Below are 23,748 nucleotides of genomic sequence, written 5' to 3'. Positions count from 1 at the left end.
TCCAAAAATACAGCTTGGCTAGAGTGGGCTTGGTACAAACCACAAGGGAGACGCCATGAGAGAGATGAGGAAAAGCAGGTCTGAAGAGATCATCAGGACCTGGCAGCGCCCTGAGGGAGAGGGTTGGGTGAGGAGGTCTCGGTGACAGACGAGTCCCGGAGGCCTTATGCGACTGCTGAAACCTCCTCTCGGTGAGTCTGGAGTACTGATGTGGGCTGCGGGCAGAAACGTGGAGGAATCTGATTTGCTCCTTCATAAGCATAACTAAAAAAAATGCAAATTACAAGCACGTGGACTGATGGCCATATGTTTTTAAATGTAGTAGGCTGTCATATCTATATTTTGTTTCACACCCAACACTTTATCTTGCTTATGGCTTCTATGCTGAGTGTTGAAGGTCAGAACCATAACCCGGTGACACAGAGCTGTGTACATCTCGCAGGTTAACTAATGATGCTGCCATTATTTTCCCCCTTGTCTCCTCTAGGACATAGGCTATTCCTCCCAGATTTTGGCCCACAGCTGCTCTCTGCAGCCCTGGCTGACCTGCACAGCTTGTCCAGTGAAGAGCAATAATTCCTCAGCTCTCCAGTTTCCCATGGCTCGGGTATTTGAGAAATTGAAGGGAACCACAGATGAAGAAGTGATTTATCCTGCTCCTCTGAGAGGCAACAAACTAGCGACACTTGTAGTTTCTATCGTTGGGGGTTTTACAAGCTCTATTATTCATATTTATTGCAGTAACCCTGCTTCCAGGGTGTTCTGCTTTCCAAGAGAAGTACCCATGTGAGCGGTTGCAGCAGTCGTGTTTGTACATCGCTCCTGTGGAGCAGGCTGCTCACACAACTGAATCTGCTTCACACCCTCTCCTCGTGCAGTGGACCTCAAAGGATTGTCAAGGGAGGGCTCAAACAAAGAAACTCTTTCTGTCAGACCGTCATTTTTGGCTGTGGTTGCTGATGTAAGGACCTTGTGACAGCCCAGCCATGCAGTCTGAAGCAATGTGTGCTTCCTTACATCTTCTGCAAACAAGTTCCCGATCCCTGGCCCACACTGTCTTCTCCTAAAAGCAAACCCTGCCACAAAAGCTTTATGTGAGTACTCCTACACCTGGCCCCACTTGCTCGGTCCCAGAACAGGGCCCAAACATTGCTGTTCTCGAGGGAACCAGGACAATCCTCATCAGGCTCAGCTCAAGACCCTCCAGCTCTTGGCAACAAAAGGCAGGGTTAACTATGAGCAACGTCTCCCTCGGTCAGCACGATTCGGTGCAATCTCCAGTCACATTGCCACTCGCTCCCCGCAGACCACAGCTTGCAAGGGAAAGGCGATGACACTGTCAGCAGTGCCGGAGGCTTTGCAAGCGCGGAGATGTTTCTGTGCCTGTCTTCCAACCTGTCTGGCTCTGCCGCTCGTGGGCTCAGGATGACTCCCGCCGTAGCCCTGGGTGTGTATTTCTGATGAATCTCAAATTCTCCCATCTGGTTTGTGCAGACAGCCGCCGTTAACGGCAGCAGGGCTGACATCATGGCAGCTGTCATACAGCAGGCAAGGAAACGGGCCCTGTGCAACACATGAATAACTTTTCCCAGGGTTATTTCTTCTTCCCTTTTAGTTTGTCAGCCGATGAGTGATTTGGGCAAAAGGGAGGGGAGGGGGAACGATCAAAACAAAACAAAGGAGGCTTTTTTCATGATTTGAATTAAGAGTCTGCAAGCAGCTATGGGTAAAGCAGCAGACCGCAATGCAAGCAGCTATTAGTACAGCAGCCCGTCGGCACCCCAATGTATTGATGGCAACAACTTTGCTGTTCCGTAGGCACTGAGGCCCACGGAGCTGTGACCAACAATGACTCCCCTGCCACGGGGCTGACCTTTATCACTTTTATTTGTGGAAATAATGGACGGTGCTGAGCTCGTGATGCTGTCCCGCTGCCCTGGCCCCATTGCTCCCTAACCCCTTGACGGGGAGCTGCAGAATCACGCAGTTTTACACCAAACGTGTGCCCCAAAACGTTCTTTGGCCGTGATGGGGGCACGGTGAGATGGGTCTGAGGCTGCCTGCCAGAACCCTCAGGGGCAGGGGGCTGCTGGCCGAGGGGCTGTGGCTCTGCTCCGGGGGCATGTTGCTGTGAGGACATCTTCTGGCTGCGGTGCCGGGCTGTGAGGAGCTGGGGCGGGCTGCGAGGAACCGGGACAAGCCCTGAGGAACCGGGACGGGCCCTGAGGAGCCAGGACAGGCTGTGAGGAGCCGGGGCGGACCCCAAGGAACCGGGACGGGCCCTGAGGAGCCGGGGCGGTCCCTTAGGAGCCGGTACAGGCCCTGAGGAGCCGGGCCCGCCGGAGGCCCGGGCAGGAGCGGGCGGCGCCGCTCCCCGCCCCGCGGGCGGCTCGGTGCCGGCCGGCCCCCGGGCTGACAACGCCCCCGGCCCTCTCTCGGCGGCCGGGCCCGTGGCATTTCCTCTGAGCTCACTCGGCGGCTGACGCGGCGCCGCTTCCCTCGGAAGAGGAAGCCTCGCAGCAAGCAGCAGCGGCGGCAGCAGGCAGGGGGGCGTGCGGCGGTGGGGAGCGGGGCGGCGGCGGCGCTGGGGGCGGCCGAAGGGGACGGCGGCGGCGGGGCCGGGCGCTCCCCGCCCGCAGGGCCGGGCGGCGGCCAGCATGGCCCGAGCCCCCGCCGCGCCCCGGCCGTGTCCGACAGCCTGGACGCGCGCGTCCTGTGGCCGCTGGCCACCTGCCTGTGCACCGCGCTGCTCTGCCTCTGCCAGGCCCCGCGGGGCCGAGCGGCGCCGGGCGAGGAGGAGGAGGAGGAGGAAGGCGCGGCGGAGGCGGGCTCCGTGCCGCTGCTGAAGGGCTCGGCGCTGCTGCTGCTGGTGGCGGTGCTGCTGGGCAGCCTGCTGGCCCGCTGCTGCGGCTCGGCGGGGGGCGCTCAGCGGCACGGCACGGGGTCGGGCTGGGGGGCTGCTGCGGCTCGGCGGGGAGCCCTGGAGGGGTTCCACGCCCGGCAGCTGCGGCTCTCGCCCCACGTCCTGGGGCACAGCAAGGCGCACGTCGGCCGGGTGGTGGCCGAGCTGGTGCGCGCTGCCAAGGCGCAGGGGCTGCAGCCCGGCCCGCTGGCCCTCAGCCTGCGAGGGGACTTCGTGCGCATCGGCAGCGCCTACGAGCAGCACAAGGTGCGAAGCCCAGACTGCTTCGACGTCCTGGTGCCGCTGCGCCTGCCGCCGCGCCTGGAGCCCGAGCCTCGACGGGACCTGGGGCCGGGATTGGGACCGGGAGCTGCCTTTGTGTGCGGGCTGCGGGCCCCTGCGGGGGCTGGTTGGCCACGCCGCTACCGGCCCTTCACTGAGGGCTTCTGTGTGGAGCCGCAGGGCCGCTGCCTACTTTCGTCGGCACTGGTGCTGCGCTGGTTCCAGGGCCACCTGCAGCGCTGCCTGGGCGCCGTGCGGTACCGGCTGCAGGAGCGCTGCCGCATCAGCCTCTCGGCCTGCCCAGGGCGCCCACCGACGCTTCACATCTTGCCTTGCTCCGACTACGTGTGCTGCCACATCTCCATGGCTGTGCGCCTCATCCCCGCCATCCCCCTGGGCGACGCGCTCTACCTCACGGCCCTGCCGCCCGAGGGTCTGCAGGCAGCCCCGGCGCAGGAGGCCCTGTGGGGCCTGAACGCCTCGCGGCAGGAGCAGCGGCTGCTGAGCTGGTTGAAGGAGCAAGCCCCGGCCTCCTCCTGCCACCTCAAGTGCCTGCAGATTCTTAAGGGCCTGCGGGACCTCCGCAGGCAGGGCCTGGAGGAGCCGTTCTGCACGCAGTGGGGCCGGGTGCTCTCCTCCTACGTGCTGAAGACGGCCCTCTTCTCCCTGCTGCTGCAGGGGCCCCTGGAGGCGTGGGACGAGCGGTTCCTGGTGGAGCGGCTGGAGGACCTGGTGATGTACCTCAGGGACTGCCTGCGCAAGCAGGTGCTGATGCATTTATTCCTGGGCAACACCAGCCTCCCCGAGGCGGTGGCGCTGCCCAGGTTCCTCAAGGAAGCCGCCCCTGTGAACTTGCTGGCTCCTTTCGACGGGCCCACGCTGGACATGGCCGCCTTCCAGCTGCTCTACACCTGGAGCCAGGCCCCGCACCTCATCAGGGTGTACAGCAGACCCCGGTACCTGCGGCCAACGCCTGCACCATGCCGGCATGTCGCCGAGGCCCGGCAGGAGCTGCATGGAGAGTGACCGACATTGCCCGTGTGCCCGTCTGCCCAGAGCCCATGTCTCCCCAAGGAAGGTGGGATCCGCTGAAATGTTCTGCGGCTTTGTCCCTGACCTGAGAAAACTAGGAAACCAAAGGCCAAGACTTAAGGAAATTGTGATTGCTTCAGTTTTTTAATCTCATCCTTCTTGGTTCGTGGAGAATTGTGAAATTTCTGGGGAAATGCCTTAGTGGGGAAGTGTTAAAGTTTGGTCAGCTCCAAGCAACAATTCTGGAAATTTGTCTTAACTTGTTGTTTTAGTGGCAAAATTGACCTTTTTCTGAGATTTGCTTTTTATCATACAAAATCCATTTGGGATTTAAAAATCCCATGAGTGCAAACAAAACCTCCTAATGTACCGAGATGCTCTTAAAATGAGATGAGCATTAGAGCATGGGTGCTGATCTCAGTTTGAAATGCTCAATGACATGATTTAAATTTCCTGTGTAATCTAATACATCATGCTGAATGGAAATATAATATGCATGCTAATGTGGCATCGAGGGAAGAAGTTAAACCTCTCTGATGTATGAAGAATCTAGTTGTGCCTTTCTGTGTTAAATGAAGGTTTTACTGAAGGATTGAAATATGGATAAAAAGAAACAAATAGCACTTTATTTTCACAAAGGCCTTCATTCTACCATAATTGGCTGCTCTAAATACTTGCTATGGAGGAGGCATTAGTATTTTCATAAACGGATGATGTTTGAGTCATCCCCAAGAAAACCTTCTTTTGACAGAAATACTCGGGAGTCCATTTGTGGGTTCTTGGTTTTGAACCTTTTCTTTTTTTTGAGTAACTTTTTCTCAGAATTTTCTTTAATACAAGGACCAACAACAAAACAAAGACATTTTATATTTGTTTTGGAACAAAGCTTCAACCAGTCCAAATCTCAGTGCTGTAAGCTGACTGCTGTGCCCTTGCGCTCTCCAGTAAGAATGTGGTGGGATTTTTGGATTAATGCCTAGCCAGTTCTCTGACTGTGGCAGCGTTTTGACCAAATAACCTGATGGGATTTTCTAGTGCTGTGCTATAGCAAATCATTATCTTGTTGTGGGGAGGAGGAAGTAAAATATTTCAGGGTACTTGATAATTCTGTAGCACGATTTCATGGTACAGTGGGGCAGTCTTAGGCTATGGATTATGGTGTCTCCTAAATGTAAGCATCAGTGAGATAATTTCCACTTCTAGTGGAAAGATTGTTTGAGAACACCTCACATAGGGTCTTACTGGGCTGAACAGGCATCGTTTAACTGTTTGCTAAACTTCTCCCATTGGTCTTGGTGGTGAAGTTCAGCTTGAAGGAGTGCTTGGGCTTGCGGGCCTCTGCCTGGTTATGTCCTGGTCTCTGGAATAACCTGGCGAGGTGTAATGCAGCTCTGCAAGTGTCCTGTGTTCCTGGTACAGGAGCCTGATGTATCCTAGGGTGTCAGCAAACGCAGAATGGCAAATCTTTGCTTTAAGTTAAAACCTTGGGTCACCTGCTCAAGTATTTGATGTATTGAAAGCCAAAACCTGTTACTGAGTTGCTGATGCTCAGGATGTTAACATTTGCCTGATTACCCACTCTACTGTGTCCTAGGTGAGCAATCTGAAATGAATTATAAATTACTAAATGTAACTCCTGGGAACCTTCAGGATAACTTGAAATTACTAATACACTCCTCCTCTCCCTGATGTACATAGAGATACTGGTGTGCTTTATTCACAGTTCTATGCAACAAAGCACAAAACAAACATTTTTTAAATCTATGAAGCTTTATAAAAAATTATTTTTCTAAATGGAAACACTCCCCAGGCAGATGTTTGCCTACTTCTGTCTGTGTATTTTTTTAAGTGCTCTTGCTGTCTTATTTTCAGGTAATTATAGTGTAGGTCACACCCGCAAGTTGGGTTATTTTTATATATGAAGCGCTGTGCTTCTTTCTACAAATACGAATAGTGTATTTAAAGGTAGTACTGATCAAATGTTCTTTGCACATGGTATTTAAGGCTAAGTGAGCTACCTTGGTCAGTGGTGGTTTTTTTAGTTTGGTTGGTTTTTTTTGTAGCAGACCATGATATGTACTGTTTCTGCAGACTTGTGTTATTTGTTGATTGAAATGAGATGCAGGTCTGCGGTCAATGGACTAGATGCAGGTCTGCCCGAAGGACTAGATGGCCAGTCCAGGGTACTGTGGCTGCCTGAGCTCATGACAAAAACACTCCAGCTGTTAATCCTGGCATCATAACCGCTTCAGTCAGCTGTTGGTTTGTTCACATCGCTGCGCATCCCTCTCTCTGAAAAGTGATCTTTCCTGTGAAAAGGGATGCGTGTTTGGTGTGGATTCTGCACTGGTGGGAGTCTGTAGTAGACCTGGTAAGAACTTTGTCATTAAAGTGTAGTAAAAGGAAGAGATGGTTGCGTCAGGCAGTTCATGGCAAGGAGAGATGGAGAAAATAAATAGAAAATGAAAGTTGGGCTGAGGGGTGAGTGAGACTGATGGTAAACTCTCAGTGAAGACGCACTACAAATAAGCCAAGGGACATGGGGTTAAGGTTGGAGATCTATTGAGAGTTAGGCAGACTTGGGGTGGAGGGAAAAGAGATTTAACTGGGTGTTATTTTGACAGTATTTCGAAACCAATTGAATCCATCTTGGCAACCTTTCTTGAGGTGACCATGTGCATGCTGTTGGGTGAGGGCTGAGGAAGACCTCTAGACTAACTTGCAGCTCTGCTGGGCAGCTGAGACATTAAGTGTATTTTCTTTATCCGCTGCAAAGCGTGTTCATGAGTCTGATTGACAAAAGGAGCTGACGAAGTTGGGTTGTTACACTGTTCATCATACTCCACAAGAAACGTGACAGTGGTAGGAACTGTAGTGTCCTGGTGCCATTATGGAGCCTTATCTGCAAGGAGGTGTGTAGAGAACTTGACCTGGCGATACTGTACTAAATACACCAAGGTTCTGAATATGTGCCATGTGTTAAGGTCGTAGCTGTTACAGTGTACTATAGGTTCAGCATGGTGGCCTCTGTACACGGAAACTGAAACGCAAATGCAGAAGAAAGAGCATGTTATTTAGCACTAATGTGGGTTCTTGGTTCTCTTTATCTGCAAGCTAATGTTACAGAGACTTTGTGCAAATGAAGTTGGTTTTATTGAACATTGGTTGGGACGGGGAGTCACACCTGCGAAAGAGTAAGTTTATTTGCCAAAATGCATATTGGCAATGCAATGGCAATGCCAAAATGCATATACGTGACTTCTCATTGTATTGAAAAATAATATGTATTTCTCAAAGACATCATTATTTCTTATCTGACCAAATGTCTCAAAAACATTCCTCCTCTTTTGAATTTGAATCTCTACAGAGTAATGTAAATCTCAAATGTCTGTCTGCAATAGATGTTTTTGGTACAACTATTTTTGCTGGTTAATAATTAGACCAAAGATTAAACTAAAGTGTTTGGCTGCTATTGCTATTTTTTGTTTTGTTTTCAAAAAAAAGTGTTTATAGACTCAAAATGTCAGCCCATTTTAATGAAACATTTATAAATTCATTTCCTATTTAATATCAAAATACATTTGCACTTTTATTGTTTCCATGAAGTTGGTGTTCTTGTTTTAATATTTCACTGTAGTAATAAACAGCCGTTTTAAAGCACCTGTGCCTCAAGATTGAAATTCCTTGTTGGTTTGTTTATTTTTTTTGTCTTAGTAAAAGCTACCCGCAGCTGTGAAACTGTGATCTGCAGGTTTATATGCTCTTCAGGAGGTGACTACTAAAGTGGCAAAACCATGGGAAACCAGGAAGTCCACGCCTTGGGAGTTGTGTAGAGAGATACGGGAGGAAAGCCAGGAGAGAGACTGGAGCATGGCTATCACAGGTGGTTGTGTTGCTGAATTCTGAAATGGAGCACGCTGAGGTTTGTGCCTACAGTGCTCTGAGGTTAGGAAGGTATCGGTTCTTGCTTCCCCACCTTCTGTTTCGGGTCACTGCACAAAATCTGCTTTTCCTGGTGCTTACTGACGAGCTAGGACTTCATTTCACGGTATCTCTGTGAGCTTTGCAGCATGGCATGTACAAACACGCCTCCGTTCCAAACCACGTAGGTTGTGCTTTATTAAATATGGAAAAAACTCCCGCTGAAGCCAGCAGGAGTTGAGTGGATGGACCAGCAAGTTACCTGTCCTTTACTACTCTTTGGTAAGAAGCCAGAATTAAACACTTGTGGCTTGTGCTGATTTTCCCTATTAATGAATGGAATAACAGCAAGATTTCTACGTTTTTGATCATTAAATCAAAGCTATGTTGCAAATAACTATCTCCAGATCTTTGTGTGCCTGCCTCTTACATTGCTGACAGTAGCTTCTCTAAGAGGGGCATCAAGCATTTTATAAAACTGAGGAAGTCCAGCTGGTTAATGGACTTCTCACTTGCAAACATTTAAGGAATATCAATTTTTTAGCGTCAACACTCACTCACCCAAGTCAGAACAGAGGAAGTGTATTTAGATCTTTACCTCTTTAATAAAATTATCTCATATTAATGGCTTCCTTTAAAAGCTGTAGCAAGTCTCTGGTCTCCATTAATTCCTTTCTCTGAAGTGTTTCTCCATTTGAATCCTCAGTTTCTATTCAGCAGAAAATCATCAGAGAAACATAGGGATTTTCTTTCATGATAAATCTGTTGTTAACCAAAAATTAACTGGCCTAAGGACTTGCATGCTTGGTGTTTAAAGAAAAGCCCGTTTGCATCCAACTCATTGGATAAATTGTTTAAAATCCTTCCACCTCTGTGCAAATACCTCCCTTGTAATGCAGCCAAGGTCAGTAGCGAATTGCTGATTAAGTACTGCTAATGCGAGTTAAAGCTGCCTGGAGGGGAAAGGACTCTTATGTGTGCATCCAGTTTTCATAAGGCTTTTTTCATCCCATTTTTCAAAGAGTTCAGGCAGGAGAAACATGCTTTTCTAGGCTGTTTTATTTCCTGTGTCACATCTTTAAATGTCTGCCTCTTGAGTCTTCCTGAGGTAAGTGAAGTTCTGACTGATGATAATTAACTTGAGGAGCTGGCAGCAGAGCAGCCAGCCCCGTTCTTGTTGTGCTGATAGTGCTGGGAAGCTGCCATCAACATAAGGGCAAGGAACCTGCACCCCTCTAGGCTTGTGGATTCAGCTTCTGTGCTTGCTGATGCTCTCCTTGAGGGGTCTGAGTAGCTCACAACCCCAAAATCAGCAGGACATGGAGGGCTGGCACAGAGCTTCCTCTGCATTGTATTGCCATCTTGGATTTCTCAACCTGATGGTATGCCTAGTTAAGAGACTACCTATGCTCTTGTGTGTGTGCCTACAGTGTCCTATTTTAAATCCATACCCAAGAATTGGCACATTTGCAGCTGCTTTACAAGAGACTCAGAGCATTGTGCTATGAAATCAGCAACAGAGCTGTAGATAACATATGCTCTGTATCTGCATGACAGTCTGTTAGTTTTCAAATAATGATTTACATGCAGAACTCTTAAAGGTTGTTACAAACGCATATGCATCAAATGTCACTGCGTACCAGTTTTCTGCGTTAAGGAAGCCTTTTTTTTTTTTTCCCTTTAAAGGATAGCAGTACTGATTCAGAGGTTTGGAAAATTTCTGTGTACTCAAGTTACAGGTCTGCATTTCTTGAAACCCCTGGGATTTTTTCTTTCTTTTTTTTTTTTTTTTTCCTAAAACCAGGACCAAAGCTGCATAAAGAATAAGCAGTTCTCTGGCTTGGACTGGGTTTAATAATGGCTTGCTGCTGTTTTCATGATACTCGTGGTCCTCTATAGATGCCTATCCCTGCCACAAAGCGTTTCCTCAATAATCTGGGCAGGAAAAAATGATGGGAGGTTAGGAATCAAGATGACAGAAGTGACAGGGATTATGTTGTGAAGGTTACTAGCTATCAAATTAAGGAAGAAAAATTCCTCTTGTGATAGATTCCTAGAGGAGAAAATGGCAGAGTTCTGTGACAAGTCTCTGTACTGATACAAACCCGCTGGCTGAAGACACAGAGGAAGAACAGCAAAACGTGACAGGATGGGCCATTTTTCCACTTCTATTTTAGTCCACTGCTTTCCAGTTTCAAGTGGGGGAGAAGAGAAACTTAGAGCTGAAATCGCTGGTAACCCAGCTGGCTTACCAGCCGTGCTGCAGGGCGAGGGAGAAGGCAACTCCCAGCTCTGGGTTCCCGTGTTTTAGTCTGCAGAACAAAAACACTGAAGCACAATACTCCTATCGAGGGAGGGAGTCCTTGGGAACTGTTTGCTAATCCGTCTCCTCTCTATCCCACATTATCACCTGGGATAAGGTTTTTTTTTTAGAAGAAAAGCACCTGTTGAAATTTAGGCCTTTCAGGTATTTTTATACACGCTGAAAACTGCTCTGGAGTTTGCTCATTCCTGCCGGCAAGGCATAGGTAACTGCTCCGCTTCCTGTGCAAGGGGAGTGCTGGAGCAGCAGCTACGGAGGAAATGAGTCATTCCTCTATTTCTGTTGCAAAAGACTTCTCTGCGCTGTACAATACATTTAGGAATATATTCTTAAGGCTTCTTGGAAGTTCACCCCCTAGGACCACGGTCAGGGGTTTAAGCACCAGCATATTAACAGGCACGTTACAGACTTCCACTGGGTATTAAATAGGTTGTGCAGGCTTGGCTTCTCCAGGGAGGTGTTTCCCAGGGTGTTCCTTGCGCAGTTAGTTCGTGCAGCTCAGCACCGGCTCCATCCACAGGTAGATGGGCTGCTGCCGAAGGGGTGGCTGGAGGGGGCTGTTTCGGTAGTGTGGCTTCAGAGCGCCTTATTTTGTCTTAAACCATTGAAGGCTTGTTTAAGTGCAATTGAAAAAGGAGAAACTTGCTAGTCATAAGGATTCTGAATCATGGGCACTTCTCCAAAAAGTATGTCTCTGCAGAGCCTGGAAGTGTTTTCCCAGAAGCTATCTGAGCTCACCAACCATCCAGACCCTACCAAAACTAAAAAAATCTCCTGAAAATTAAAAAAAAAAAAAAAAAAAAGGTTGGTTGGGGGGAAAGAAGAGCACATCAGTAGACTCTGGCAAACCATAAACCCGTGTCTGCACTTTTATTTCAGTGTGGTGTTTTCCAGAGATCTGCAACCACACATTAAACTGTCTCTTGGTAGGGTGACTGGTTTAAGAGGCATGATGCGTGTGAGGCAGAGCAAAATCTCCTCTGTGTGCCATCTCGCTGTTGCTGCGGTAGGTAGGTGACTAAATAAAGCAGATTGGCACTTTGTTGTACCTTCTGCCTGGAAAAGGCAGTGGTTCTTGGTAGGAATTTGTCAAATTGCATCCAGTTGGTTTTCAAATCTTGCAGGAGTTTAACTTGTTCAGGAACAAAGCAAGTCTTAGACAAAGATTTTGTGTCTGCCAAAGGATGATGTTGAGGTTCTTCTAACAGTCTGCTTCTCTCTTTGCTCCTTGAGTGGCTGCCTGACCTGAAGTGCCGAGTCTTCAGGATTTTCTGCATGCTTTTACCTGGCTGAGAGTGCCAATTACAACAGCAGCAGTAATGCCATGAGGGCAGAGCAACTGCCCGTGGTGTTTACCCCTCATGTTTTACAGGTGCTCCTTGAAATGTTCATGCTTTCAGTATAAAGAGATGGTGGGCATCAGAGGGAGGGAGGCTGGTCACAAAACACCCTGACTGGTGTGGTCTATGCCTTGCAAACACTACAAAGTCTCCAAGAGACCAACACATTGCTCCGGGCGAGGTGTGCCGGCTCACAATGCAGCCCGTGCTCACCTGAAAGCCGCAGAGACGACGCAGGCCTCCAGAGCTTGTGTGAGTAACAGCACTTTAAATTTTCCTCTTGAAATAGTTCTCATTATCCACAATGTTTACAGGGGCATATGGGGCACATAATTAGCTTTCAATGCTCAAATAATTCTTCAAGGAAGATTGTTATAGACTTCCAAAACGATCTCTTTGTTTAGTGGCAATTAAGAGCTAATTATAATGAGATGCTGTGGGATGAAATTAGTATCCAACTTAGAGTGACAACAGAAATATCCATGTAGATAAGCTAGAGGGGAGATGGTGGGATAAAGGGGAAGGCAGGGGCAGCAGCAGCTTTGCTGCAAGGAGGAGGCAGGTGCATCACTTGGGAGCAAGCTGCAACTAACCCGACTGTCACCAGAAGAGTCTGCCCTCTCCAGGAAAAGTGGCAGCACTTCTGAGAGCTGCCTGTGATTTGCACGAACTTTTTCAGCCAGAGCTGTCAAGGTTTGTCACTTTTGTAGAAGACTGTGGTCTGAGCTCTGCTCCCCGCCATCTGAAATGTCACCTGGTGAAAGCATTGTTCCCCCAGCTCTGCCACCTGCTGCCTGAGGAAGGGCCGCTTCAGTGGCAAAGTTGACCTTTTTGGTCGATAATAACCCTTATAACAAGACTTTCATATCTAAGGGCTCTAGGAGCCCAACAGTTTGAGTATCTGTTTGTTAGACCATCACTGGAGCAGCTACTTGTGCATAGTATCTACAAGTGCACTGGTATTTTATTTGAATAAAAATTCTTGCTTTCAGTGGTTGGCAAACACAGCCGCCCTCAACATTCTCCTGTTCTGCTCCCTGGTCCCCTCATAAACAAGTGGGTGACAGCACACACACAGACAGTGCAATGTTGTGCTGGAAGCATGCGAGTGGCACAGAAAATTAATTTTGGGTGGGTAGCACAGCGCTCTGATTGAACACAGTAGCACAAGTGATCTGCTGTCCTGGCTGCCCTGTCATGCCTTTGCTCCTCGAGAGTGACTGGAGCTGGTTTTCAGCAGTTTTTCCCCTCTGTGATGGGTCAGGACTTGTGGAGGAGGCAGGCCCTTGCAGAGAAGGGAGCAGAAAATAACTCCCTTCTCCCTCCCGCACAGTATTTTCATAACCTTTTAATGGCATCCCGGAGGAACAGAGACAAGATGGTGACTGCGCTCTGCCTACAGCCGCTCCGTTTCTTCCAGCAGGGGAGGAGGTCAGGATGAGATAGGATTATTTTTTTTTTTCCCTTCTTGGAAATTGATTTGTTCTGCTACTTAGGTCCCCAGTTCAACACTGTAGAAGAGATGCTGCAGGGAGGGAGACGAGCAAGCGTTGTGCCCTAGGGCTACTATGATACGTGGCTCCCATAAAGTGCCCTTCTGAGGGCAGTGGGGCATGCAGTCAGTCACCCTTGATGGCAGGTGATAGTGTTTGAAATACTGGCACGGCAGGATGGGATGGTAGATGGGGCTCAGCCTACACCTGGAAGGAGCCAGGACAGTCCCTCAGCATCAGACATCTTTCCCAGCAGCATCCCTTCATCAGCTGTGAGCTGCGGGGTCCCAAATGGGAGGAGGAACATGGTGTGCTGCTGCCTATGTAATGCAGGGCCAAAACCAAGATCAAAAGTGCTACTGTCTAATCCTTAAAACAGGTGTCTGCAGCCAGACACCCAGCAGCAAGGACAGATTTTATGACCTGGGTTTTAGCAGACTGTTGCATATGATGTTGGCTCAGTCTGTGATGAAGACAGGTTTCCTTTCAAAGTATGCGTCTGAATCTGGACTGCAGTGAGCACAGTGCGTTCCTCTGCATGGTGATTTTGGTTTCCATTTATGTCCAGAGAAGAGATTCCTTGTGAGAAGGAAATTTTAGTTCAGAAGGGGCTTGGTTTGTTTCTGCTGGTTCCTTGTAGCTGGATTGAAGCTTCCCTCATCAGCTGAGCTATGTTCTAGCAAAAACACTGCAGGGAAACTCCTCGGAAGGGGGTATAAGGAGAAAGAATTGAACAACAGAAAAAGATGGATGAAACCAAGGTCCCTCCAAGCCAGAAATATTCAGTAATTCCATGTATTTCTTAGCCACAGCATTGCAGTGCTTTAGAATACAAATTACCTCTTTAACCCACGAAGTTAAGGTCTACTGTGTGATACTGTATTTGCACATCTGCTTAATGAGATGGGAAAACCAGATGTAACAGTCTCTGCTGGTGTGACAGGATGATTGTAAAAGGAGCCTTTTGCAATAAAAACAGTCCTGCCCTTTTGAACCTGTTGAATTGTGAAGAAGACACAGGCATGTTTTTGCAAATGATGATTTGGTATTTGCAACTAAATGATCCTAAACTCATCTCTGTAGCTCTTCCTTCGCGGCTCAGAAGCTGGTTTCATTGCTGTTGATTTTGTTTTTTTCCTAAGCCCTTAAGCAATCTCTTTTCTTCTGTTTTGGTCATTTGCTTCATAACTTAAAAGCTTTTCTCTTAGCAGCCGTATTTAAATGTTACTGGATAATTTTTGCTACATTTTACAGCTGTACAGCCCCGGGGCTCAGTTAAAAAGCTCTGCTGATTTAGTTGAAGAAACTGCATTTGACCACATCTGTTTCTGTGCTAACTTGCATCTCTAGGCCACTGTTGGAAAGGGGAAAGCTGTAGATGTCAATTCCTCCCCCTCCTCTTTTAGGTTTGTTACGGTTTTTAGTGTTCATGTGATTAGGAAAGAAATATTTTAAGATGCGACTTATTAGTGTGAATCAAATAGGAAGAGTCACAGCACAGTTATATGAAAGAACTTGCAGAGGATGAAACTGTTCTTCTAGAATAAGTCCTCTGTGAGTTTTTAGTGCAGCCCAAACTCTCAGCATTCATCTTACAATTTTATCTTTGAGTCCCAGAGAGATGACCTTGAGTGCATGAGAGACCGAGTTTGCCTTACTCTATAAAATTACACATCCTGGCTGTTGTAGAAGATACTCTCACGCTTTTAAGACTCGAGTATCTTTCTCTCTAAAGGTCTACAACTCTGGGGCCTCGGTTTAGCTCTTTGCTCAGCCCCGCTCACCGGCACTGTGCTGTGTCCCCTGGGGCAGGGAGCCCAGCTCTGCAGCTCCCTTGGGCTGGCACCATGTCCCTTGTGCTGCCAGCAAGCGGGGACACTGCTCCTCTGCTTCAGAAAGGCCAGTGGTGCTTGCTTCTCAGTCATTGTATTAAAACAAACACTAAGTAGAATTTTTCTATAAAAATAGATCTCACTTCCTTAGGAATTTGCTTCAGTGGGGACTGTGAGATATTCTCTCTCTAATGATTTATATTACAAAAATAGCTCTGTCCTGTGTCTGCAAACAGTTAGAAATGGGAGCTTGGAAAAGAAATCTAGCAGCTAACTCAGCAGTTATACAGCTTGAATAAACCAATCGTAAACAAAATGGATTATAAAAGCAACTGTAAAACTGAACTTCCTTTAAATACAGCATTCTCTCCTCGGAAGTCTGAAAATACCCCGGGCTTTTTTCATACTCCGTATCCAAGCGTTTTTGGCCTAAACGCAGGGAGCGAGTTCCAAGCAGAAGAGCCTGGCAGCGCTTTGCCTTCTCAATGGGACGCTTGCACTGCCGTGGCTGCACCGAGGCAGCAGGCCGGCCGGGCCGTGATGGGCCTGTCCTTACTGCGCAATCAGGTGGGTGAAAGAAAGTGGCCTTAAATTCATATTTACACTTGTGACTTAGCAGTCATGTTTCCCTTCAGCACTGCTGGCTGGCACACTTGGTTCGGGCCTAGTGACTACTGCAGGAGCCAAAAGCCACCGAGGGCCGCGCTCTGAGGGGACCAGGCTGCGGTCAGCACGTTGTGACCGAACGCAACTTAACCCAGTGGTGACGGGTTTCTTTTGAGCCAGAGATTGTATCCAAGGGCTTCATAAAATAATATGTGGTGCCTGCTTCCTCAGAGGCTGCGTGCCCTTTGGCTGTGTTTTTTTTATCAGTGTTTACTATAGAAATAGCTTGAGGAGATTATGCTGCGTCATTCGGTTCCCTGCCAGAATGTATGTTAAAGACACACTAGAAAATGTGAGTGCAAGACAATAGCTGTAACTTCTGTGGCATGAGCTAGGACATTGTAAATTATGTGAGGCAAGGAAGATTTGAGGATTTTAGATCAAATTTACCCACTTTGTCTGGAGACTTAAGAAAAGAGAAAAATGTGCTTTTACCGGTATTGCCAATTAGGGAGCTGCCAGGTGGCTGGTTAATAACCCAGCTGTGCCGCAGAAGATGCAGAATCAGCAGAGGCTGTTAGTGGGGGAAGGCAGAGGAGTGCTTTGAGGGCACAGCAGCAGGCCAGGAAGAGCACAAGCTGCAAGAGATGTGACAGGAGAAAGATCCTGGGGCAGGTAGTGCCAAGCCAGAAGGGGCTAAGAGCTTAGGAACATCGCACAAAAGGAGGAGGGGAGTGTGATGAAATACAAATAAAAGTTTAGTCTCGCAGTCAGTGGACTTTAACGGGGCAGGCAGGTCCAGTCTCTGCTGGGACACAGCTGGGGGCAGAGGTAGGTGAGCAGAGCTTGCTGCTTTCTACTTTGGCAGCTGGAGCAGATCTGCTTTTCAGAGCCTGGCTTGCACTCCCCAGTAGAGGTACTTGCCCGCTTTTTTTCCCTGCTGTGTGCCACTTCACTGCTTGATGTCTGCATCAATCCCTGCCATGCCACGAGCAGTGCTCTCTGTCTCTGCTGGGTGCAGGTTGCAGAGGACAGTCCTGCAGCTGGTGGTCCAGAGCTTTTGGAATGAAATCTCATGGACTTGCCTGATCATGGTACAAACACCAAGGCAGAAAAAAGGCCTCAAAAACCACAGAGGGAAGCTGCGCTTCCATGAAACCAACAAGGAGACAAACGTGTTGCTAAAGGAGGCTCTGGAAGAGTGAATCTCAGAAGCCTTTAGAGGGATGATGCTGTGGGGGAACAAAGCTAATCCTGCAATCAAAGGAGCATCTAGAGTGTGGGCTGCCAACAGCAGCGGGGAAGCACCAGCTACCATGGCTTGCCATTTATAAAAACTTCTGGAGATAAGGGTCTTATTTTTAGGCAGAGTGGTAGCTGGCTATTCCAGCAGGCTCAAGCAATGACGATAAGGACCTGGCATATGAACAGCAGAGTAAGACATCTCATCTTATCTTGCACAGCCACTTTTCTCCTCACTTTCCCTGTTGCAGCAGAAAGCGGTGCCAATTGCTTTAGGAGGATTCAAATGAAAATCCTTAGAAGTAGCCCTCAGACTTCTTTCCTTTCCTTCCTTTCTCTGCTTTTTCCAAGTGATGCTCTTCTCTGTTAACTTAGAGGCATGAAGTAGCTGAAAGTCTTTGACTAGTGCTGGCAGGACACATGCAGACATGGCTCTCTGAATGCTGCTAGTCCTGATTTTGGTTTGCCTGAGAAGCTGCTGAACTCATTTCCTATGCTGGAGGTAGATTTTGCTACTTGCTTGGCTGGTTGTAGTGATTCAAGTGCATCCTCTGGATGTAGCTGATGCTATTCCCATTGTGTATTAATACAAGTAAGAAGAGAAATCTATCATAAAAAAAATAGTTTGTGAACACGGTGTTAATTACATTGTTTTCTGTGTTGAAATCTTGCATTTGTAAGCCTCACCATCTGCATTGCAGCCACTGCATGTGGGAAGCATGGAATGTGTCTTATCAGACACAGAGTGTGCACAGCAAAGGACATCCAAAGGTTATGTTGTCATCATGTCAAATGGGTCTGTTTATTCTGAATGCTGTAGAGGCAGAGCTTAATCAGAGCATCAGCCATATGCAGATTTGAAATTAGATTTTACAATAACCACCTGTCTGCTGTTCTGAATCCATCAGATTCTTTGGGTTAGAGCAGTGTTTGCCTATTGAATATATTTGCTGAGAGAATGTAATCTAAAAGCCTTCATGCAACAGCGTAAAAGGCACCTAAATGCATGTATATGTATGAGCGTGCAGTGGAGGCACATCTATCTTGAAGCTTTGTACTCCAGTCTGCTACTAAAGCACGTGAATTCATTCCCCATAACAATCAATAGCATTAGTGAAACCTCATGTAAACTTCATTCTTTTGCTCTCCTTTTTGGGTTCATGCTTTTACATGTGAGCCAAAGGGCCCATTGCCTCAGGACGAAGAAGAGCACTGATCCTGTGGACATACCAGGTACACCACAGCGAGCTCCGGTTTGTGAGGGAAGATGGCCACGGCATCGGGTCTTCCTCTCTCCTTTACGTTGTCAAAGGAGTAAGTACAAACGTGTGTGTGTTTGTACAGTGAAGCGTGTCATAGTTTTTGTGACTCACAGCATTATGGCTTTAAAGAGTCAAAAAAAAATCTGTCTTGAAAGTTTAAACCTCTCTCTACTACATTGTAACATGAAAAAAAATCCATGTGTTCACTTATTGCAAGCTGCATTAAGGCGGTGGTGAGTCAAGATGAAAAGAGCAGTGATATTCAAAGTAAAGACTGACATTTTAAACACTGGCACTTGGAAAGAGGCTGTGGAATGACAAAGAATCCAAGAGCGCAAATTGACAAACAGCTTGTACCACGGTTTAATCATACGCTCAAAACTGCCTGAAACAAAGTATTACAGTTTTTGTCTTGCTTATCTCCACTGTGGTAGTTCTTCTACAGCAGTAGCTGCTCTCCCTGGGGAAAAAGAGAATTTATGTCCTTAACTGGGAGTAAGGCCCTTCCCACCCTTCCCACGGAAGTCAATGGGAGTTTTTCATTGAATTCAGTGAGAGCTTAAACGGGCCGTTAAATGAGATCAGTGGGGTGAGAGCCTTCCAAGTCCCCCAGACCAGCTCGCTGCCACAAGGAGCAGTAGCAACTCGTGTTTTTAGGCTGGTCAGCGTTCCGAACTGCAATTCATCGGAGCATTGGGCAGCAGGGACGTGGCTCCCAAATGCTTGGCCAGGCTGGGCTGCAAACCTCTGGCCTCGCTGCATCTGTGCTTTGCTCAGAGTGGCATGCTCGAGGCTGGCCACCAAAGTCCCCTTCGCCTTTCATCAGTGCTGCACAAACCAGGCCCTTTCCGCATCCCACGGTGAACATGTTGGGCACAAGAGGGATTTTCTTCTCCTCTCAACGCACACCTTTGCTCAAGGAAGGAAAGCAGGAAATTGCATTGCAATTTCTCATGCAAGGCGCCCGTAGTTCTGGTCCTCTCCAAAGCTTGGGGCCAGGATCTGTCAGAAAATCTCCATCTGGGAGGCCGTTTCCCATTGAAGGTATGTCTTTGTGTGCTGGCAGCAGGATGGCTACGAGCCCCTGCCTGGTGGGCAGTCCTACATCTCCCCAAGGAGCGGCACATGGACACGGGAACTCTACTCCAACAGCACGAGCATTGGCTTTGTGCAGGGTTTTGCAGAAACCCGCGGGCTGGGGAGGTGCCAGCCACAGAATTTCCTCTGAGGCTGTGGGCAGGAGCCTTCGTTTAGGGCGGCATGTAGGGAAGCTGTAATTTGTGTGCTGCCAAGGCGGTGCTCAAGAGGAACAGCCCCAAATCTCCACCTTTCCTGAGATTTCATTTTGGGGAGACTGACCTCAAAATGGGCCACTTGCCTAACTGAGCTCCCTTTAAATGCTACCCAGGCCCAGCCACCCACTCGGTGGGGTTTGCCCGAGAGGTCCCATCGCTGGGCTGCACCCCATGCCCCCACCTCAGCCCGGGGACTGACCCCTCAGCAGGTGGGCACGAAGCCAAGCAGCGATGCTCAGCAGGGACCGTGGGCACCTTCCTCCAGCTCCTCCTCACCCGGGGAGACGCGAGCGTACGTGCTATAACTCCGTGCACTTAACCTCCTGCAACAACCGCGTCCCTGTCACAGCTCAGGTGCGTTTAGGGCATCTCCTCTTACCGTCAGCTCTTCGGGGGAAGGCACAGGCGCAACAACCGCCTTACCCAACGCGGCCACGCCAGCTCCACACTTACATCCCTGGGCTTCTCCCGAGCGTCCCCCCGGGGTCCGAGGAGGGCTTCCCAGCCCTGAATTTCCACGCCGGGCCCTCTGGAGGTCAGTGTTTGCCCGTGCTGCGGCGGACCTGTTGCACCCGCGGGCAGCGCCGAGCCGTGCCGAGCCGTGCCGGGTGGCCGCCCGCCGGCTCCCCCCACCCCCGGAGCACGAAGCCCCCTCGCGTTTTCCCGACGAGCCGGGGATGGGGGGGCCTCGGTGGCGGCTCTCCCCGCCCTGACGGCGCCCCCCGGCCCCGCGGTGCCTTCGTGGCCGCCCCCTCCCCGCCCGGGGCGGTGCCGTGCCGTGCCGTGCCGTGCCGGGGGGCGCAGCGCGGCGCAGCGGAGCCCCGCGGAAGATGGCGTACATCCAGGTGGGTGCGGAGCGAAGGTGCTGAGGGGCAGAACCCGGCCTGGAGGGGGTCTGGGAGGGGGCAAGGGGGGGGGGTGGCCCTGCGCTGTAGGCGCCGTCTGCGGGGCTGGGGCGCTGCGCGCTTGGTGCGCGCAACTTTGGGGGAACTTCTGGGGGCTCCAGGAAAGGAGGGCGGGGGGCTGGCAGCGAGACCCCGGCTTTCCGAGGTGCTCCGGACGTCGCACACAGCCCCGCTCTGTCCGTCGGTAGGAGCGGGCTGGCTCCGGGTGCGGGAGAGCCCCCCCCAAGGACTGGGTGCCTTGAGCCAAAGGGGGCTGCAGAAGCCCGCAGGCAGCCCGGGGGGTGGCGGTGCCTTTGGGAGCCCCCCCTGCCTGGGCATGGCCCGGTAGAGGCTGGGGAAGAGGGGGGGAAACGAGCGCCCCCGGCTGCGGCCAGCCCGAGCCCCCCATAAGGCTGGGCTGAATTGGGGCGGTTTTTGTAAAATCCGGAGCGATTTTGTCCCTCCAGCCCTGCGGTTTCCAGCCGCTTGTTTTTCAGTCTCTGTAGCTCTGGAGGCTGCACCCCCAATTTTAAGATGAGCAGAGCGTTTGCAGCTGGAAGAGACGTCCGGGTGCTGGAGCTCTGCTAGAGCCCCCCGCTGCCCCCTGCCATCCGTGGCCGTTCCCCTCCTGCCATCCCCCTGTGGAGCAGGAGTCTCGGGGAGCGCCCCAGTGGCACCCCCGGGGCTGGTGCTGGCGGTGGTCACCCCCTTGTCCCCAGGCTGTGGCGCTGGGGTGGTGGGGCTGGGGGCACCCTGTTGTCCCCATGCTGCTGTGCTGGGTGTCGCAGGAGGGGCACAACATGGCCATCACTGATGGAGACCCCATCCCAGCATCACGGGGGGACACTGCCGTGTGCCTCGACCCTGCTCTGAGTGCTGACTTGGAGCAGATTTCCCTCCCGTGGGTGCTGCCGGGGGTGCTGGCCCCGTGCTGCCGTCTGTCACATCCTTCTGCAAGCCTCTGCCCTTCCCCAGCGCCCACCTCCCGCTCCGCGCTACTCAGGTGGATGCACGCAGCTGCTCCTGTTTGCTTTCCTTTCATGGGTCCCTGCCCTTATACCCTGTATGGCACCGCTGACTTGTTTGTCCGTTTGCGCTGTAATGCCTAGCTCTTGTTATTTCTGCCCTCCCCTTTCCTGGCAGAGATTTCGGGGTGGTCACAGTCACTGTTATGGTGCCTGTGGCACTCGTGCTCCGTGGCTTGGTGGCACACGCGTGCGTTCTCCCATAACTGGTGGCTGGTGGTGGCCGCCAGCATGGCTGTGTGACACCAGCCTGCCCTGAGTCCCCACGGGCCGCTCGGAAATGCCACCTCTTTTGCTACGGCGTTTGATTGCGTGGCAGGAATCCAGCAGGTTCATTTTACAGCAATTTAAATATTCTTGTTGCAGCTTTGCTAAACCACCACCGCTTTGGCTGCGGCACCTTGGCTGCAAGTTCGCATTAATAAGGACTGATGAGCCCTTTAAACCGTTCAGGATTTCCTTAACCAGTTGGTCCACGGGTATCTAATTGCTCTTGTCACATTGCATTGCTGCATTTTCAGTCTCTAATTTTTGTTGCAAACAAGTGGCAGCCTTCGTGCCAAGTGCTGGTTTTGGAGAAGTTTGGAAGGGAGGCTTGTGCTGGAGGGCAGCCCGCGGAAGTGATCTTGGATCTGAACTCAACTTAGGCATCCTGGCTTCTTCATATAAGCCGGCTCTTGTCCATATTGTCCCTGAGCATAGTTTTGTACGCGTGGAAGGGTAGGGAAGAGGGGTTTTGGTTTTGCTTCTTTTTCTTTTTTTAGGGCTTCCCCTTTACAGAAGGACAGCCAGGACAATTAAGAAACTCTTAGTCATTAGCAAGAGAGAAAGGTAGGAAAAGCATTTCATCAGGCACGTGAAATGCTGCTAAATCTCTGTTTATAACTGAAGCAAGGTGGGTATAACGTTGCAAGGATGGCTTCGTGATTAAAACACTGGCTCGCGATAATTTCTTCCTTTGCTGTAGATTTTCTCTGTGCCTTCGGGGAAGTGGCTGCAGTGCAAGTGTTCAAGCTGGAGTGCGTGACACAGGCTTTGAGCACTTGACTTCGGGTCTTCTCTCCTCCGAGTCAAGTCGGAGGGTGAGGCTGAAGAAGCCCGGCTACCTCGAGTGATGTGTGCACAACGGAGAGGTGCTCCTAGAAACGCTGCCTCTAACGAGCTGTCCTTGAAGCTCTGTTGATAAGGGCAGGATCTGGACGAAAGCCTTTTCCACCGCGGCGTGTAACTGGAGCGTTTGGATGCGGTTCACTGTTGGCTGCAATTAGAGACAGGTTATTAGGAAAAAGCAAAGTGGTCGCACATGATAGCCCTTTAGCAAGGGAGCAATGAGCAGGATTTTCGTGCTTCAGGATGGATTTGGGAGTTTCGCTCCTCAGGAAGCAGAGGGAGCTTAGCGGGACAGGGCTGGAAGCAGTAGAAGCTGGTGCCTGCCCTGGAGACCTTGCCTCCGCCGAACGTTGACTGTCCTGCCAGAAATTAAAGCCTGTCCCAGTCTGGGGCACGAACATGGCAGAACATTTGAAGTTATTTGAGCATTGCTAACCTGTTTTTGTCTCTTTCATTTTGTTCCCCTTTGCTTCATCATGGATGTCTAAAAGGACAGTTGGAACCAATAAATGAGGTGAGTTAATCTGATGATTCACTCTCTGCTCTGTCTCCTCGCTCCATCCTGAGGGGATTGTCTCGTATTTTCTGACTCTTTACTGATGTCCTAGATATAAGTAATGCACCACATTCTGGGCTGGTAATTTTTAATTTATTTTTTTTTGCAAGGCTCAGATATTGTTTATGGAAAAACTGTTTTACTGGAGCTTGAGAGATGTTCCTGTGGAGCCTTCTTTGCAGACCTGCATTCCCAAGAGAAATCACACCCTTAGTGCGGTGTGATAGCGCCCTTGTACCAAGTACTTTTGGGGGATATCTGTGGAGAAATGCTCACGCGCTTTATTTGTTCAGCTTCTAATGAACTTTCCAAGTTCCCATGCAGTTGTAAAGTGATTCCACTCTGGATGGGGACATGCTGTGCCCTCGCAGCTGTGTGTCCCCCAGGACCACAGAGCGATGCCCTTCATTGGCAGTGTCCTGGTGCTGCTCAGTAAGGCCTCTTACTGCAGAATCGGAGCTGGGATGGGTGGGAAATGGCCTCAGTTTGGGCTTTCTGCTCTGCTTGAAGCAAGCAGAGCTTTGGAGCAGGAGGAAGGCTGCGGGGATGGTGTGGGCATGGTGCAGCATCTGTCCTCCCTCCGATGGGGCGTGTGATGGGTTTGTGAAAGCAGAGGAGCACTGCTACAGGAAATGCTACTGGT

At 50.1% G+C, this 23,748-nt stretch overlaps 2 protein-coding genes and 1 long non-coding RNA gene across 10 annotated transcripts in view; 2 read left to right on the top strand and 1 right to left on the bottom strand.

The window, feature by feature from the left end:
* Window positions 1-2,416: 2,416 nt before the first annotated feature.
* On the top strand, window positions 2,417-7,876 carry ITPRIPL2 (ITPRIP like 2; the record flags this gene model as incomplete). Its single annotated transcript, XM_080556242.1, has 1 exon — window positions 2,417-7,876. A coding segment is annotated over one exon (1,794 nt), but the record flags the coding sequence as incomplete, so codon positions are not given.
* Window positions 7,877-7,934: 58 nt separating this feature from the next.
* The window catches only part of SYT17 (synaptotagmin 17), a 49,026-nt gene continuing 33,212 nt past the window's right edge, over window positions 7,935-23,748 (top strand). Inside the window, exons 1-3 of one of the 8 annotated variants that reach the window (XM_080556486.1) lie at window positions 7,935-8,099; window positions 15,487-15,692; window positions 23,046-23,063. In XM_080556486.1, the coding sequence (XP_080412612.1) occupies window positions 8,087-8,099; window positions 15,487-15,692; window positions 23,046-23,063 (237 nt within the window). In that variant the 5' untranslated portion in view covers window positions 7,935-8,086. Of the gene's footprint in view, window positions 8,139-11,872; window positions 12,053-14,505; window positions 15,693-18,683; window positions 19,885-20,230; window positions 20,376-22,406; window positions 23,064-23,748 lie in introns of those variants that run through there. The other 7 variants (XM_080556492.1, XM_080556489.1, XM_080556485.1 and 4 more) reach the window with 7 other exon arrangements.
* On the bottom strand, window positions 18,578-20,031 carry LOC308178234. Its single transcript, XR_013939646.1, has 2 exons — window positions 19,910-20,031; window positions 18,578-18,695 (listed from the first exon to the last, which is right to left on the bottom strand). It is a non-coding gene; the product is annotated as an uncharacterized lncRNA (long non-coding RNA).

The sequence above is a fragment of the Anser brachyrhynchus genome (assembly GCF_964034855.1).
Source record: "Anser brachyrhynchus genome assembly, chromosome: 15".
Taxonomy (NCBI): domain Eukaryota; kingdom Metazoa; phylum Chordata; class Aves; order Anseriformes; family Anatidae; genus Anser; species Anser brachyrhynchus.
This window is presented reverse-complemented; position numbering and strand designations above follow the sequence as displayed.